This window comes from Dendrobates tinctorius, unplaced genomic scaffold, assembly GCF_039654945.1.
Source record: "Dendrobates tinctorius isolate UK_male_01 unplaced genomic scaffold, ASM3965494v1 ptg000165l, whole genome shotgun sequence".
NCBI lineage: Eukaryota > Metazoa > Chordata > Amphibia > Anura > Dendrobatidae > Dendrobates > Dendrobates tinctorius.
Genome location: NW_027361832.1, coordinates 7,661,631 through 7,681,188, shown reverse-complemented (window position 1 = coordinate 7,681,188; position 19,558 = coordinate 7,661,631). Strand labels below are relative to the sequence as shown.

At 41.8% G+C, this 19,558-nt stretch overlaps 1 protein-coding gene across 3 annotated transcripts in view; it reads left to right on the top strand.

The window, feature by feature from the left end:
• Window positions 1-19,558, top strand: part of VPS13B (vacuolar protein sorting 13 homolog B) — a 1,297,298-nt gene that overhangs the window by 1,166,860 nt on the left and 110,880 nt on the right. For all 3 annotated transcript variants that reach the window (XM_073550458.1, XM_073550457.1, XM_073550459.1), the window contains exons 44-48: window positions 1,810-1,965; window positions 3,874-4,137; window positions 11,069-11,152; window positions 11,293-11,468; window positions 18,419-18,589. In XM_073550458.1, the coding sequence (XP_073406559.1) occupies window positions 1,810-1,965; window positions 3,874-4,137; window positions 11,069-11,152; window positions 11,293-11,468; window positions 18,419-18,589 (851 nt within the window). The remainder of the gene's footprint in view (window positions 1-1,809; window positions 1,966-3,873; window positions 4,138-11,068; window positions 11,153-11,292; window positions 11,469-18,418; window positions 18,590-19,558) is intronic.

Genomic DNA, 19,558 nt, shown 5'->3' with positions numbered 1-19,558 from the left:
ATATGTCTGTCCAACCTGTATTTGAAGACTTCCATTGAAGGAGAACTCACCACTTCTCGTGGCAGCCTGTTCCACTCATTGATCACCCTAACTGCTCAAAAGTTTTTTCTAATATCTAATCTGTGTCTCCTCCCATTCAGTTTCATCCCATTGTTTCTTGTCTTTCCTTGTGCAAATGAGAATAAAGATGATCCTTCTACAATGTGACAGCCCTTGAGATATTTGTAGACAGCTATTAAGTCTCCTCTCAGTCTTCTCTTTTGCAAACTAAACATTCCCAAATCCTGCAACCTTTCCTCATAGGACGTGGTTTGCTGACTGGTCACAATTCTGGTCGCTCTTCTCTGAACTTGGTCCAATTTGTTGATGTCTTTTTTATAAATGTGGTGCCCAAAACTGGATACAGTATTCCAGATGAGGTCTGACCAAAGAGGAGTAGAGGGCAATAATGACTTCACGTGATCTAGAATGTATGCTTCTGATAATACATCCTAGAATTATATTTGCCTTTTTTGCTGCTGCATCACACTGTTGACTCGAGTTCAGTCTGTGATCTATTAGTAAACCCAAGTCTTTTTCACATGTGCTGTTGCTTAGCCATATTCCTCCCATTCTGTATATGTTTTTTTCATTTGTATTGCCCAGATGTAGTACTTTGCATTTTTCCCTATTTAAAACCATTCTGTTAGTTGCTGCCCACTACTCCAGTTTATTTATATCTTTTTGAATCCTCTCTCTTCTCTAGTATTAGCTATCCCTCCTAGCTTTAAGACTGTAAGAATTTTAAGTCTATGGATGGAAAAAAAACATACTATTTACTGACCGCAGACAGATATTGAAATGATGAAGAATTGGAACACAAAGTTGTATTAGGTCCCAGAGATTTTTCAATAGTTGAAGTTGACTTTATATAAAGGGTTATTTCCAAAATATTAGCTTATCCCCTATTCACAAGGGATAACGTAAGACCCATACACATTACGTAGCTGTCTGCCAAATGATCTCGCTACCTCAACTCTCCCATTCACAGGACCGCTTGTCTTGGTGCAACTCTCTCGTGTTCTCTGGGAGAGAGCCTCTGCCAGAGTCTTATCTCTAGAGAGAATAAAGGGAACAGCCACTGGAAATCCAATGTCCCCCAATATCATTTGTCGTGAAGGATTGGTACTCTCCCGTACACATTAGACTGTCTGACGACGATCGATCCCTCCAATATCGGCGGGTTTAGCCAACTTTAATCTAATTTGTATGGGGGTCCTTTGCTTAAAGCTGGAAGTCCGACTGCTGGGACCCTTACAATCCAAAGGTTGAACATCTGGAACCCAGGAATAGAGCTCTGAGCTCTGCAGAGTCACATCTTAAATGGAGCAGAGGTGTACATGCCTGACCTCCGCTCCATTCATAGTCTATGGGACTTTCAGGGTTATTGCTCAACGTTCTACGAGAGTCCAATAGACGATCAATGGAGCAGACGTTAAGCTAAAGAACTCCTACTCCATTTAAGTCGTGGGTCTACATAGCCCAGTTCTTGGCTTTCATAGTCCCGATCTCAGGATCGTGGGAGTCCCAGTGGTCGGACCTCTAGAGATCAGTAAGTGGACTTGAAATTTAGCTTGACTATTTTTTTACCCTGCAAAGCGAAGTGAAATATTGTAATGTATCATGTGTCACCAAAGAGGTTAAACTATTTCCCCCCCTCAGGAAGCTAAAAGGCCTAAATCTTTACAGAAGAATGATAATGAATCCTAATGACGGAATGCAGTGTATTTATGATCCTGCACTTATAATGTATGTTGTATCTCCCTGCAGCTGCTGCACATCTGTATTGAAGGCTGGGGAAACTGGCGCTGGTCTGAGCCTTTCAATGTGGACAACGCCGGGACATTCATCCGAACCATTCAGTACAAGGGGCGGACGGCTACACTAATCATTAAAGTGCGGCAGCTGAACGGGGTGCAGAAGCAAGTATGTTGGGAATGGATTTTTATTTTATACATCTGTTATCTGCATTAATTGCATTTAGTATATTTTTGTATTCAAACAATATTTTTCTTTATCTTTTTTTAATGCTTTTACAACAACTTTCCCTATTTAAGAAGAAACCCAAAAAGAAAAGAGGCAATATATTATATATCCATACATCCATTGAAATAAATAGTATTGTAAAACTAACAGAAAAAAAAAAAAAAAAAAAAAATATATATATATATAATAGAAAATAATGAGAAAAGTCTGTGTGATGACTCAATGGCGATATATGCGACCGTATGGCATATATTTCGGAATAGTGTACACAGCCTTAGGGGAGGTAAGATTATGCAATCACAGTTTGCGATTTGTTTTTACATAAAATGTAAGTAAACCCAGTATAGAGGGGTTTTTTTATAATACAGAAAGATTGCACTTCAAGGGAATCCGTCAGCAGGATTTCACACCCCAAACTATTTATATGTTCATGTAGCTCTTTCCAAGACAAGTTCAGCCGTATAGTTACATAGTCAGTCCATTCCTCCGTTACTGAGAAATCAGTGTTTGATATTTTATATGCAAATGAGACTGAAGTGCTAGTGTAGATCTGAAGCCTCTGTCACTCCAGCACTATTCCTCACCCAGCGCTGCCTCCTCCTGCTTGACTGACAGTGCCTTTGCCTGAAGTCACACAGCATAGAGGATGTCCGTTATGGAGGAGGAGATTTGCGCTGGGCCGGAAATAGAGCTGGAGTGACGGAGGCTTCAAGTCTACAAATAGCTTTTCAGCCTCATATGCATTTCAAACGTTGATTTGTCAATACTGTTGTTGCTAAAACTACTGTATTTTTTTAATTTTTTATTGAAATTTTTCAAATTTTATGGGGAAAAAAATAATTAGGCTTTTTAGATTTTTTTCTCTATCATTTGTAGGTTAATAACCAGTCTTAAAAACTACTGTATTGAAATAACTAATTGTACATCAGTATAATAACGGCAGATACAATTTGCTCCTAAAAACTATCTTTAAAGAGGTATTCAAGTAAGAAGTTATCACCTGCCCTCACGACTAGAGTTGAGCGACTTTGGTCGGATCGGGTTTCATGAAACAAAATTTGAGTAGGATGAAACTGGTCCGACTAGGGCAAAAAAAGTCGGAGTTTCGTCCGAAACCCGATCCCAATGCAAGTCAATGGGGAATAATAGTTGGCATTGAGTGGATAAATGTCATCCGCTCAATGCCGACTTTTATTCCCCATTGACTTGCATTGGGATCGGGTTTCGGACGAAACTCCGACTTTTTTTGCCCTAGTCGGACCAGTTTCATCCTACTCAAATTTTGTTTCATGAAACCCGATCCAACCAAAGTCGCTCAACTCTACTCAGGACACATAACTAGTTGTAGATCAGTGGGAGTGCTGCCGCTCACCGATTCCCAAAACAGGGAATTTCTGTCCCCAATTTGAATAGGAAAATTGAAAGTTTGTGGTCTCTGTCTGCGCTGCCAGCAGATGAGGAAACGTCGAGTGCCGGATACAATGAAAAATTAAGGTTTTTTTATTTTTCTACACTTTTCGAAGTGTAACCCCATTCTTCAGGTACCCAAAACCGTATACGGTTCATGCTCGACCTCCTTTTATTCTTTTTGGGATTGTTGGACATAGCTGAGTCAATGGTCAGACCACCGCGATCTAGAAGTTCTCGCCCGTCTTGCAAACAGTTGATTACTTATTTTTTTTTATCAGAATATCCCTTTAAGGTGATGTCTTTTTACATGATTACACATGGCTGTAGTAATAAGCATATAACTGTAAGGTAGTCTTTTGGTGTCGGGAGTATACCACTTGGAATATTTTGGATGTTGGCAGCGGATCGGGATATCACTCTTCTGCTTTGCTTCTGTAGGTAACTATCTGTGGAAGGCAAATCATCTGTAGCTATCTGCCAGAAAGCATTGACCTCAAGGTGGTACAGCACTACGTGGGACATGACGGGTATGCTGTGGTACGAGAACATATCGACTGCCTGGAAGCCAAACAGAAGCTGCCGTCTTACATCCTGGAGGATAGTGAGCTCACTGAGGTTTGTGTAAGAGCCACAGGAGACGACGAGTGGTCCCGAGATGTCTCCCTGACTTCTGAGGCCATAGAAAACGACTTAATCATTCAGGTATGCTACGCATGTACAGCAGTAGCTATTTTTGCAATGTGTATCTAATATGTAGGTGACATCATGTGCTGCCGTGGGATGATGACGTATAGCTGTCTGAAGATAAAAATGCATTAATGAGTAACATTTTCTTTTTTTTCTGCAAATTAATAGCACACGTGAAAATAAGAAACTTTGTAGTATATCTCCTCAATAGTCGCAATTCACGTAGTCAGTGAATAAATATTTTCCTATTACTGAGATAGATGACAGTTGGTGCTCATAAAGTTCTATGGAGATAAGAGGGGGGATGAGCTAGAAGCAGACACAAGACATTCTGCTGAAACACAAAACAGTGACACTTTAAAGGATTATTATCATGTTTTTTTGATGGACATTGGATAATGTTTGTGAAAATAATCAACATTCCAATTTACAGGGTTTTTTAACTTTTAACCACTCCCCTAATAATTACAGTCTTATTTTATTATTATTTACAGCTCATTACCTAGGTATCCGGCCACTGTTGCTTTCTAGGCCAGGATTGTTAGAGCATACTGAAGTAAAGCAGCATCGAAGACAGTACACTCAGATTTATCAGTGCAGCCATGCCTCTGGTCTGAACTGTCAGTAAAGCAGGAGCGCACTGCCACCCAGCAGTCAGGAAGGCAGAGGAGCAGTGCACTCCTGATTCTGAACAGACCCTTTAAATTTTCACGTTGGAGTAACTAGATTTTACGTCCCAAGCACACAGCATAAATATGTCGACAATGAACTGTCTGAATAGCTTCAAGTCAGCCAGCTATTCTTGGAGAGTTTGGTTAATATTATTATTACTTTTTATTATTGTTTTATTTTTATTGCACTGCTATAATATTCTTATGCTTTCTATTTTTCTTTTCTAAAATTCTTCATAGGTCTTTTTGATTTTTAAGCATGGCTTGTTGTGCAGAGACACGGATGAAGCTATTTGATATTTTCATTGCAAATTTTTCAGAAGTTTCCCAGTTTTTAGTGACAATATTTCAGTTGTGAAAATTTATATACCATAGAGATGGCCCATGTGGTTGTTATGAAGCCCTTGGAGATAGGGGGCTTCACTCCAGGTTATCCTTGCCCCCATTTTAAGATATCGCGAGAACCCGTCTTCACAGGAAGATACTTAATTTGAGATGCGGCACCCAAACCTCCTGTCCAAAGTGTTTTTTATCTATTTATTTTACTTATATAGCACCATCATATTCCACAGACATTATCACTGTCCCCATCGGGACTCACAATCTACATTCCCTATCAGTATGTCTTTGGGGTGTGGGAGGAAACCAGAGAACCCGAAGGAAACCCATGCAAATATGAAAACATACAAACTCATTGGAGTTGTTTTCTTGGTGGGATTCAAACCCAGGACCCCAACGCTGCAAATCAACTGAGTAACCATACAATGCTAACCACTGAACCACCGTGCTTGTGGTTGGTGTCAAAAGCACCTGAAAGGATCTAATTATTATCCTTTCTCTGGAGTCATCAGTCCTCCATGTAGTTGAGTGTTGACCACGTTTTCAGGCCTACGTTCCCATCTCCATATTTGTGAGCTGCTGATCTGCCCAGCCCTTTGGTCTGTTATGGTGCTCCAGGATCTTCAGTTTATTTTCCCAATGTCTTGGATAAACCTACTCTACATGTAGGCACGGCGGCGGTATGTGCATTATTTATATCCCGCCGGATTTCTGTTGACATTACAGATCAAGGTTCTCTTCCAAATGTTTAGCGTGATCAGGAAGTGAGGAGCGGGATCGCCGCGCGGTGGGATCATATCTCCGTGGACTCTAGGAGCAATGTGTCTTGATCACATTACAAGACGGGCTACCGAGGAGCAGTGTGTGAGAAAATGCTTGAGCGATGTTCTCATTTACACACCCTATGTTCCTGGCCTGTTTAGAAGTTGGCACAGCCCTTGTTCTTTGATTATGTGATGTAGATATTTTACATCTGTTTGCGTTACTGTTGATATGTTAGACATGGATTTCCTGTCTTTCCAAAAAAGAAAAAAAAAATTGCTTGACAAAATGAATTCCACCCTCATTGCACCAGTCAGTAGACAAACTGCATGCTGCATGTAATAGTCAGCGGGGTCGGGGCGGGGTGCGTGAGGACCTCCACATCTGTCTGCATTTATTGGACGGCATAGGATTTTTAGCTACGGGGTTGTATACATCAAGAATGTCACTGCGGATTAGGACAATGTAGAACTCAAAGATAGTCAGGATGATGTATATACAGTTGTGGCCAAAATTATTGACACCCCTGCAATTCTGTCAGATAATACTCAGTTTCTTCCTGAAAATGATTGCAAACACAAATTCTTTGGTATTATTATCTTCATTTAATTTGTCTTAAATGAAAAAACACAAAAGAGAATGAAGCAAAAAGCAAAACATTGATCATATCACACAAAACTCCAAAAATGGGCCAGACAAAAGTATTGGCACCCTCAGCCTAATACTTGGTTGCACAACCTTTAGCCAAAATAACTGCGACCAACCGCTTCCGGTAACCATCAATGAGTTTCTTACAATGCTCTGCTGGAATTTTAGACCATTCTTCTTTGGCAAACTGCTCCAGGTCCCTGATATTTGAAGGGTGCCTTCTCCAAACTGCCATTTTTCGATCTCTCCACAGGTGTTCTATGGGATTCAGGTCTGGACTCATTGCTGGCCACCTTAAAAGTCTCCAGTGCTTTCTCTCAAACCATTTTCTAGTGCTTTTTGAAGTGTGTTTTGGGTCATTGTCCTGCTGGAAGACCCATGACCTCTGAGGGAGACCCAGCTTTCTCACACTGGGCCCCTACATTATGCTGCAAAATTTGTTGGTAGTCTTCAGACTTCATAATGCCATCCACACGGTCAAGCAGTCCAGTGCCAGAGGCAGCAAAGCAACCCCAAAACATCAGGAACCTCCGCCATGTTTGACTTTAGGGACCGTGTTCTTTTCTTTAAATGCCTCTTTGTTTCTCCTGTAAACTCTATGTTGATGCCTTTGCCCAAAAAGCTCTACTTTTGTCTCATCTGACCAGAGAACATTCTTCCAAAACGTTTTACACTTTTTCAGGTAAGTTTTGACAAACTCCAGCCTGGCTTTTTTATGTCTCGGGGTAAGAAGTGGGGTCTTCCTGGGTCTCCTACCATACAGTCCCTTTTCATTCAAACGCAGACGATTAGTACGGGTTGACACTGTTGTACCCTCAGACTGCAGGGCAGCTTGAACTTGTCTGGATGTTAGTCGAGGTTCTTTATCCAACATCCGCACAATCTTGTGTTGAAATCTCTTGTCAATTTTTCTTTTCCGTCCACCATAGGGAGGTTAGCCACAGTGCCATGGGCTTTAAACTTCTTGATGACACTGCGCACGGTAGACACAGAAACGTTCAGGTCTTTGGAGATGGACTTGTAGCCTTGAGATTGCTCATGCTTCCTCACAGTTTGGTTTCTCAAGTCCTCAGACAGTTCTTTGGTCTTCTTTCTTTTCTCCATGCTCAATGTGGTACACACAAGGACACAGGACAGAGGTTGAGTCAACTTTAATCCATGTCAACTGGCTGCAAGTGTGATGTAGTTATTGCCAACACCTGTTAGGTGCCACAGGTAAGTTACAGGTGCTGTTAATTACACAAATTAGAGAAGCATCACATGATTTTTCGAACAGTGCCAATACTTTTGTCTACCCTCTTTTTTATGTTTGGTGTGGAATTATATCCAATTTGGCTTTAGGACAATTCTTTTTGTGTTTTTTCATTTAAGACAAATTAAATGAAGATAATAATACCAAAGAATTTGTGTTTGCAGTCATTTTCAGGAAGAAACTGAGTATTATCTGACAGAATTGCAGGGGTGTCAATACTTTTGGCAACAACTGTAAACATACACCTATATACATGCAATCATACACAGCTGAATAGTGTAGTAAACCTACAGAATATTTCTTCTGGAACACATTTTTAAGAAAAGTATGTATTCCATTTTTTCTTTTTTATGTTCAATCTATTTTATTGAGCATTTTACAAACAAAGAATATATTATATGCCAACAGATAATATATAGAATCATAGAAAATATCTAGTATTCAAAAATGAGAATACAACCTTCTAACAGTAAGTCAAACATACCATGGTAGACAATAACAGTAGCCATATGGCGAACGCCAACAAGGTATTCAAGAGAGGACGTATCCTCTATATCATGCAGAGGAAAGACATAGGATAAAAAAAAGCAGGAAAGACAGACAAGGGAAGAGGGGTGGGGGGAAAAAAAGTTTGTGGATAAAGAGGTCCTTAAAATCATATATATATATATATATATATATTTATTTATTTATTAATGTGCAAATTCTATGTAAATGAAAAATTCAGTGGAACAAATTAGGGAAATCAGGTGAGTCCTGAAACAAAATCCATCCACTCCAAATCCTTCTAAATTTATCATTTGTACAATTGCAGTCTGCAGACAGCTCCTCCATTCTACACAGATTGACCATTTCCTTATACCAGTCTAATATGTCAGGGGGGTTTGTAAGTTTCCAAAACCGCGGCATTTTTTCTTTAAGATTATCCTGATTGGTAATATTGTCATCTTGTGAAATTGTATGTTCTGATTTTAGAGTCTGTGCCAGAAACAAAAAATTAAGATACAAACCCAAACTACAAGACAAGTTAAATACAGTAGTAGTCATTGACTTTTATGGTATATCACGACATTCTCATAATGTATGTTCACATGTTCATCATTTGAAGCAGAAAATTCTTCTCTAAATCTTGATGGGTTGGCAGAAATCAATAAGCAACGTGTGTATATACAGTCATATGTTAAAGTTTGGGCACCCCTATTAATGTTAACCTTTTTTCTTTATAACAATTTTGGTTTTTGCAACAGCTATTTCAGTTTCATATATCTAATAACTGATGGACTCAGTTATATTTCTGGATTCAAATGAGGTTTATTGTACTAACAGAAAATTTGCAATCTGCATTTAAACAAAATTTGACCGGTGCAAAAGTATGGGCACCTCAACATAAAAGTGGCATTAATATTTCATAGATCCTCCTTTTGCAAAAATAACAGCCTCTAGTCGCTTGCTTCCTGTAGCTATTAATGAGTTCCTGGATCCTGGATGAAGGTATTTGTGACCATTCCTGTTTACAAAACAATTCCAGTTCAGTTAAGTTTGATGGTCGCCGAGCATGGACAGCCCGCTTCAAATCATCCCACAGATGCTCAATGATATTCAGGTCTGGGGACTGGGATGGCCATTCCAGAACATTGTAATTGTTCCTCTGCATGAATGCCTGAATAGATTTGGAGCGGTGTTTTGGATCATTGTCTTGCTGAAATATCCATCCCCTGCGTAACTTCAACTTCGTCACTGATTTTTGCACATTATTGTCAAGAATCTGCTGATACTGAGTTGAATCCATGCGACCCTCAACTTTAACAAGATTCCCGGTGCCGGCATTGGCCACACAACCCCAAAGCATGATGGAACCTCCACCAAATTTTACTGTGGGAAGCAAGTGTTTTTCTTGGAATGCTGTGTTTTTTAGCCTCCATGCATAACACCTTTTTGTATGACCAAACAACTCAATCTTTGTTTCATCAGTCCACAGGACCTTCTTCCAAAATGTAACTGGCTTGTCCAAATGTGCTTTTGCATACCTCAGGCGACTCTGTTTGTGGCGTGCTTGCAGAAACGGCTTCTTTCGCATCACTCTCCCATACAGCTTCTCCTTGTGCAAAGTGCGCTGTATTGTTGACCGATGCACAGTGACACCATCTGCAGCAAGATGAGGCTGCAGGTCTTTGGAGGTGGTCTGTGGATTGTCCTTGACTGTTCTCACCATTCTTCTTCTCTGCCTTTCTGATATTTTTCTTGGCCTGCCACTTCTGGGCTTAACAAGAACTGTACCTGTGTTCTTCCATTTCCTTACTATGTTCCTCACAGTGGAAACTGACAGGTTAAATCTCTGAGACAACTTTTTGTATCCTTCCCCTGAAAAGCTTTGTTGAATAATCTTTGTTTTCAGATCATTTGAGAGTTGTTTTGAGGAGCCCATGATGCCACTCTTCATAGGAGAATCAAATAGGAGAACTACTTGCAAGTGGCCACCTTAAATACCTTTTCTCATGATTTGATACACCTGGCTATGAAGTTCAAAGCTCAATGAGGTCACAAAACCAATTTAGTGCTTCAGGAAGTCAGTAAAAAGTAGTTAGGAGTGTTCAAATCAAGAAAATGATAAGGGTGCCCATACTTTTGCACCGGTCAAATTTTGTTTAAATGCAGATTGCACATTTTTTGTTAGTACAATAAACCTCATTTGAATCCGGAAATATAATTGAGTCCATAAGTTATTAGATATATGAAACTGAAATAGCTGTTGTAAAAACCAAAATTGTTATAAAGAAAAAAGGGTTAACATTAATAGGGGTGCCCAAACTTTAACGTATGACTGTATATAATATCGGATGAGGCTGGTGTACTTACTGTAAGGACCCAGGTCAATAGAAACTCTTATAAGAGTTTAACTTCGTCTCGACCCACGTAGCCTGATTGGCATCTCCTCAGTACCCCTCCTTCCTGCTGCTGCTCCTGAGATTTCAGTACAAGTTGCAGCTGTTAGTCAGGCTGGGTAGGCAGAGACTGAGTACACTTGAGCTCTTGAGTTATTTAATGATATTGCTGGATTCAGGAAATGCTCATAATCCATTCTGACATAGATTTTCAAAACGAATACACCAGCCTCATCAGGCCTAAGATCTTTTTTTAATAACGTATACAGCTTCTGTTGATAAATCACTTTAAGGTTTTGGATGTATGGGAACAGATGTCTCTTACTAGGATATTCTGAATTTCTCCTTATGTTGTAGAATGTTTGTGATTAATGTAATCTCGCTGCCCGCAGGTGCCTTCCTCAGACAGGCCCATTATATATGTCTGGTGCACGCTTCAAACCTTGGAGCCCAGTTCTCAGGCGCAGCAGCGAATGGTGAGTACCGAACACAACAGCGACGTGACCTCATAAACGGGATGGATTGGAGGTTGCAGCGACCTTGGAAGAAACAATTTACAATATCAGGCAGCTGGAGAGTGCAGAGACTCATGTCATTCTGTTCCTTGTCTTCCCAGATTGTGTTCAGCCCTTTGTTTATCATGCGGAGCCATCTTCCAGATCCCATTATTATACATTTGGAGAAAAGAAGCCTCGGTTTTAGCGAAACACAAGTCATTCCTGGAAAGGGGCTTGAAAAGCCGCTGCCCAATATAGAGCCGGACATAACCCATCACCTGACATTCCAAGCCAGGTGAAAAGAGAACGCTTACTACTTTTCTTGCACAACATTTTGGGTATTGTATGTATTTTGGAGGCTTTTGGTTGTCATACTGGGATGCTACACATGTATGGCACTGATTGAGGGTGCTTGCAGCCCAAGAGGCAAATATGAGCTTTGTGTTCACACGTTGAGTTTTTTCGTTTTTTTTTTATTTAATGTATCGTAATTGGTGCATAAAATACGCAGCATTTTAATCAATGAGTTTTCTGAAATCTCATTTGCACAGTTTTCCCACTTGTGTTTTGAGCCGTTTTGCTAAAATGCAGCATGCTAAATTTTTCAGCTTTTTTGAAGCATTTTTCAGTCATGTAAAAACACTGCAAGAACCAAACAAAGAAGAACATTTTCTATCCAGCATTTTCCTGCCAGCACTCTGGTTTTCGGTGCAGAAAAAAATGCAATATGTGAGCACACCCTAATTGAGTTTTGTTTTTTTTAACCCCTTAACCACCGCCGATACGCCTTTTAACGGCGGTAATTAAGGGTACTAAAACCACAGCGCCGTTAATTCACAGCGCTGTGATTTAAGTGAATAGCGCCCCCCAGTGTCGGATTTTCTCCGGGGTCTCGGCTGCCAGGGGTAGCCGAGACCCCAGAGAACATGAATCGGTCGGTTTTTACTGACCCCCGCTTTTGCGATCGCCGTTATTAACCCTATAACGGCGACCGCAAAAAAAAAAAAAAGCCGCGATTTTACATTTAATTTCTCTCTCCTCTGATGTGATCGCACATCAGAGGAGAGAGAAATAGGGTCCCCGATCCCCCCCCGGTACCTCTCCGTGGCCCTCCGTCCCCTCCCGGTGGTCCCACGTCCCGCCGGCTTCCTCCGATGGGCGCCGCCATCTTGAAAATGGCGGGCGCATGCGCAGTGCGCCCGCCGGGAATCTGCCTGCTCCGGCTGGCAGATTCCATTCATTATTTTGATCACTATGATAAACGATCATAGTGATCAAAATAAAAAAAATAGTACATAACCCCCCCTTTTATCACTCCCTTATATAGGCCAATATAATGAAATAAAGAAAATATTTTTTTTTTCAGTTTTCCATTAGGGGTAGGGTTAGGGTAGGGATAGGGTTAGGGTAGGGTTAGGGCTAGGGTTAGGGTTGGGCTAGGGTTAGGGTTGGGCTAGGGTTAGGGTTGGGCTAGGGTTAGGGCTAGGGTTGTGCTAGGGCTAGGGCTCGGGTCACGACTAGGGTTAGAATTAGGGTTAGGGCGAACTAGAATTAGGGTTAGAATTAGGGTTAGGGTTGGGATTAGGGTTAGGGGTGTGTTGGGGTTAGGGTTGGAGCAAGAATTGAGGGGTTTCCACTATTTGCCAACTTTGGGGGTCTAAAAATTGGGGTCTAAAAAGTCACTTTTGTGGAAATAAAAAAAGACTTTTTATTTTCACGGCTCTGCGTTTATAAACTTTTGTGAAGCGCTTGGGGGTTCAAAGTGCTCACCACACATCTAGATAAGTTCATTAGGGGGTCTAATTTCCAAAATGGAGTCACTTGTGGGGGGTTTCCACTGTTTAGGCCCATCAGGGGCTCTGCAAGCGCAACATGATGTCCGCAGACCATTCCATCAAAGTCTGCATTCCAAAATGGCACTCCTTCCCTTCCGAGCTCTCCCATGCGCCCAAACAGTGGTTCCCCCCACATATGGGGTATCAGCGTACTCAGGACAAATCGCATAACAACTGTGCGGGTATGATTTCTCCTGTTACCATTGTAAAAAATAAAAATTTGGGGGCGAAAAGATCATCTTTGTGGAAAAAAATAGATTTCTTATTTTCACGGCTCTACATTATAAACTTCTGTGAAGCCCTTGGGGGTTCAAAGTGCTCACCACACATCTAGATAAGTTCCTTAATGGGTCTAGTTTCCAAAATGGGGTCACTTGTTGGAGGTTTCCACTGTTTAGGCACATTAAGGGCTCTCCGAACGCAACATGGCATCCGATCTCAATTCCAGCCAATTCTGCGTTGAAAAAGTCAAATGGCGCTCCATCCCTTGCGAGCTCTGCCGTGTGCTGAAATAGTGATTTACCCCCACATATAGGGTATCGGCGTATTCAGGAGAAATTGTACAACAAATTTTGTGGTTGATTTTCTCTTTTAACACTTGTGAAAATAAAAAAAATTGGTTCTGAAGTAAATTTTTTGTAAAAAAAAAAAAAAAGTTAAATATTAATTTTTTCCTTCCACATTGCTTTAGTTCCTGTGAAGCACTTAAAGGGTTAATAAACTTCTTGAATGTGGTTTTGAGCACCTTGAGGGGTCTAGTTTTTAGAATGGTGCCACTTTTGGGTATTTTCTGTCATGTACACCCCTCAAAATGACTTTAAATATGATGTGGTCCCTAAAAAAAATGGTTTTGTAAATTTTGTTGTAAAAATGAGAAATCGCTGGTCAACTTTTAACCCTTATAACTTCCTAACAAAAAAAAATTTTGCTTCCAAAATTGTGCTGATGTAAAGTAGACGTGGGAAATGTTATTTATTAAGAAATTTGTGTGACACATCTCTCTGATTTGAGGGCATAAAAATTTAAAGTTTTAAAATTGCAAAATTTTCAAAATTTTCGCCATATTTCCATTTTTTTCATAAATAAACACAAGACTTATCGAAGAAATTTTACCACTAATATGAAGTACAATATGTCACGAAAAAACAGTCTTAGAATCAGCGGGATCCATTAAAGCGTTAGAGTTATAACCTCATAAAGGGACAGTGGTCAGAATTGTAAAAATTGGCCTGGTCATTAACCTGCAAACTGGCTCTGTCGCTAAGGGGTTAAATGACCTTTTCTTCATAAGTCAACCATATGGGCAACGATTACATATAGATATATATATATATATATATATATCTAAGCTATGAACCCGTTCTACGCCCGGGTGACGGGCATTTTTATTGGTATATGGTCTCCCATCCTGGTATGTGCTGCACCCCTCATCCCTATCCTGGTATGTATGATATCCTCACCTCCCAATCCTGGTATGCATGGTACGCCCTTATCCATATACTGGTATTCATGGTTCCCTCACCCCCCAATCCTGGTATGCATGGCACCCCCTCTTCCCTATCATGGTATGCATGGTACCCCCTCATCCCTATCGTGATATGCATGGTGCCCTCACCCCCCAATCCTGGTATGCATGGTCCTCTCACCCCCCAATCCTGGTATGCATGGTCCCCTCACCCCCCTATCCTGGTATGCATGGTCCTCTCACCCCTCTATCCTGGTATGTATGGTGCCCTCACCCCCCAATCCTGGTATGCATGGTCCCCTCTCCCACCTATCCTGGTATGCATGGTCCCTCACCCCCCAATCCTGGTATGCGTGGTCCCCTCACCCACCTATCCTGGTATGCATGGTCCCCTCACCCACCTATCCTGGTATGCATGGCCCCTCACCCCCCAATCCTGGTATGCATGGTCCCCTCACCCCCCAATCCTGGAATGCATGGTCCTCTCACTCCCCTATCCTGGTATGCATGGTCCTATCACCCCCCCTATCCTGGTATGCATGGTCCTCTCACCCCCCAATCCTCGTATGCATGGTCCTCTCACCCCCCAATCCTGGTATGCATGGTCCTCTCATCCCCTATCTTGGTATGCATGGTCCCCATCACCCCCTGTTCTGGTATGCATGGTCCCCTCACCCCCCTATCCTGGTATGCATGGTCCCCCTCACCCCCCTATCCTGGTATGCATGGTCCCCTCACCCCCCTATCCTGGTATGCATGGTCCTCTCACCCCCCTATCCTGGTATGCATGGTCCCTTCACCCCCCAATCCTGGTATGCATGGTCCCCTCACCCCCCTATCCTGGTATGCATGGTCCCCTCACCCCCCTATCCTGGTATGCATGGTCCCCTCACCCTCCAAACCTGGTATGCATGGTCCCCTCACCCCCAATCCTGGTATGTATGGTCCTCTCACCACCCTATCCTGGTATGCATGGTCCCCTCACCCCCCAAACCTGGTATACATGGTCCTCTCACCCCCCTATCCTGGTATGCATGGTCCTCTGACCCCCCTTTCCTGGTATGCATGGTCCTCTCACCCCCCGTTCCTGGTATACATGGTCCCCTCACCCCCCTTTCGTGGTATGCATGGTCGCCTCATCCCCCTTTCGTGATATACATGGTCCCCTCACCCCTCAATCCTGATATGAATGGTCCCCCTCACCCCTATTAAACTGCACACATTAAAAAAAAAAAAACATTTATACTCACCTTTCTTCCCTGTGTCCAGCGCTGTCCTGTTCTGGGCTTGTTGTGGTGCTGGACTCGGCGCCTGTGCAGTCTTCGCTTTCTGCCACCATGTTCTTGAAGACACACTGCAGTGTGTCTTCAAGAAAATGGCGGCGGTAAGCGTGGACTGCGCAGGCGCCGATTCATGTCTGGAGTGGGCGTGTTGTGGTGCCGGACTCGGCGCCTGCGCAGTCCTCGCTTTCCGCCGCCATGTTCTTTTAGACACACTGCAGTGTGTGTTCAACAAAATGGCGGCGGTAAGCGCGGACTGCGCAGGTGCCGATTCCGGCGCTACAACACGCCCACTCCAGACACCTGAAGATGCAAGACCCCGCCGGCAACAGCAAAACCGGGTTCGGTAAGGGGTTACGGAGATCGCAGTATGCGTTCAATGTTTACGCATTACCGCGATCTCCTGGGGGTCTGCGTCACTCTGGGTGCAGACTGGGCAGGCGCGTCGCGCTTGCACAGTCTATAGAGGCTTCAGACAGAGTGACGCTTAGCCCGTTATATTATAGACGTGTGCGTGCGTGCGTGCGTGTATATATATAATATTTTATTTATTTTTTTAAATTGTACACTGTGTTCCAAATTATTATGCAAAAAATATTTCTTCATATTTTCTCTAAATTACCTATATGAATTGCAGTCATTGTTATTTTCCAGTCATCTAATATTCTAGTATAATTGCAATGTTTTTGAACAAACTGCCTATGAAAACAGTATATTTTTAAAAATAAGAAACACTCAAAATGCATGTTCCAAATTATTATGCACAGCAGAGTTTTCAACCTTTTTATATTTATTTTGAACAAAAAAATGGTCAATTGTGAAATTATAAGTATTATCAGCTTTTTACAAAATGAAATCAAACAGTTTTCAAGTCAAAGCTTTATTCTAGGTGATGTTCCATTTGCACATAGGACCCCTTGTTCGAAAGAAGCTTCTGAACTCTCTCGTCCATTGAATTTGTCAGTTTTTGGATGGTTTGTGCTTCAATTGTTTTGCATGTGGACAGAATACCCTCCCAGAGCTGTTGCTTAAATGTGAACTGCCTCCCGCCATCATAGACACTCCTTTTTATGATGCTCCAGAGGTTCTCAATGGGGTTGAGGTCAGGGGAAGATGGTGGCCACACCATAAGTTTGTCCTCTTTTATGCCCATAGCAGCCAGAGATGCAGAGGTGTTATTTACAGCATGAGACGGTGCATTATCATGCATGAAAATGATCTGGCTGTGGAAAGCACGGTTCTTCCTCTTGAATCATGGCAGGAAGTGCTGTTTTAGAAACTCCACATAGATTATGGAGTTCATCTTTACCCCTTCAGGGATCCTAAAGGGGCCGACAATCTCTCTCCCCATGATTCCAGCCTAAAACATTACTCCACCTCCTCCTTGTTGGCGCCTTAGCCGTGTTTTCATGGGGTGTCCATCAACCAGCCATCCTCCACTCCATCCATCTGGACCATCGAGCGTTGCACGGCACTCATCGGTGAACAAAACAGTTTGGAAGTCAGTCTTCATGTATCGTTTGGCTCACTGGAGCCGTTTCTGCTTGTGTGCAGTGGATAGAGGTGGTCGACAGGATGGCTTACGCACAGCTGCAAACTCTGAAGAACCCTGCATCTTGTTGTTCGGGGGACGTTGGAGGCACCAGCAGCTTCAAAAACTTGTCTGCTGCTATGACAAGGCATTTTTGCAGCTGCTCTTTTGACCTGACGCAATTGCCTGTTGGAAAGAGTCCTCAATTTTTCCTTATCAGCACGCACACGTGTGTGCTGGGAATCAGCGACATACTTCTTGATTGTGCGATGATCACGATGAAGTGTCTTGGCACTGTTGATTGTAGTCATGCCTTGACCTAAATACTCCACAATTTGTTGCTTCTCAGCAGCCGACACATCCTTTTTCTTTCCCATTTTGGCAAAAAATGTAGGCTGCTTAATAATGTGGAACAGCCTTCTTAAGTAGTCTTGCCTATATTTGGACACACCTGCCAAACTAATTTGCACAGGTATCTGCAATTGCTTTCAGTGATATAAAGAGCCCTGACACACATCACCATCAATGAGTTTAAATGACAAACAAAAAAATTCTAACCTTATCACTCCTAAACTCTTTTTGTGTAATAATTTGGAACACAGTTTATACCCAAAACAGGGAGGAGATGGATTTTCAATCTCACTGAGGTATCCGGTTACAGTTACTAACTATATACATCTATGGATAGAAGGGGAGGATAATGAGTAGGGAGCAGCTGCAGTGAGAGAGAGGCACAGACACATAGAGACGTTATTGCTGTTTTTAGCAAGTGTCTTCTTGTCTCACCCCATTGCTGGATTCACTGGATTCACAGCAACATGGCTTAGTACTGAGGTATCATTTTCTGAGCTTTTGTAACAGATACATTGTCTACCGGGGGGGTCTCAAGCAGATTCCATTCTCTGACTTCAATATATAAAGTGGCATATAGACAGATGTTACACACTGGAATTGCTGTGATCCTAAGCTGCGCTGGTTCTTAGCTATAAACTGTGAAAGGCAGTAAAATCCTCTAGCGAAAGCTTTTTTAGAACATACTTTCCTTTTGAATTTGACATTTCCTTACCTTTTACAAGCATGTCACAGTAAACGACTTTGTTATCTGATATTAGTTATGTGTTCTCATGTTTCCAGGGAAGAGGACGACCCATCAGAATGTGCTGTTCCCATCTCGACAGCTCTGATTAAACAAATAGCCATGAAAGCACAAAGCGAATACTCTGCAGGTCACATCATTTCTGACTTTTATGGGGAAAATTGCGATTCTCAGCCTGTGTGGCCATATAATAAAAAGGACACAGACGGGTAGGTCTCTCGATAATCTCAATCTGGATTTTCTTCTAAAAATATAGTTACTAAAAATGTTTTATTTAAAAAAAAAAAAAAAAATTACGTTAATAGATTGTGCCTTCTTATGTAATTCTATGAATAATGGTTATTTAGGAAAATACTTATTTTTTTTATTTTTTTTATTACTATGTGATTTAATCCATTTTGAATTTTCACTTGTCCTTTTCCAGTTATAACTAAGACCGTTTCCATTCACTGACAGCGGAAGTAAATTTTGAAAATTGTTGATACACAAATCATATTGGGAAATGATATCACTTTTCAAAACACAGTGGGCCCGATTCATGAAGACTGGTGGTGTTCACACTGGTCCTGATGAGGTGTGCTGGAGTCAGATGCTCCCGGTTCTTGTAGCGGTGTCCACCTGTTCATGAATCAGGAACGCAGGACGAGTCCCTCTGGAGTAAGAGTTGTAGCATAGCAAAAATCACCGCTCGTCATGAATTTACTAAGAGGTGGTCGCCACCCCTCAGCTTCAGTTCCATCCGCTTTGTCACCAAAAGTCATAACATTTTAGCACAGCCTAGAGTTGCACTAAAGTTATACATCATTTCAGTATGTTTTACTGGCGTAAAAACTTTAATTAATCGAGCCCAATGACTAAGCCTTTTTTTGCCTCAATGCTTGATCCCATTATGTGCTTGAAAGAGGTTATCCAGGACTGTTTTTTTTTTTACAATGTGTCTAAGAACTAACTACCTGCCTGATGTACCTGGTGCCGATCTCTGCCAGCTCATAATACTCACGGAATTATTATTATTATTATTTATTGTTATAGCGCCATTTATTCCATGGCGCTTTACATGTGAGGAGGGGTATACATAAAAACAAGTACAATAATCTTAAACAATACACGTCATAACTGGTACAGGAGGAGAGAGGACCCTGCCCGCGAGGGCTCACAATCTTCAAGGGATGGGTGAT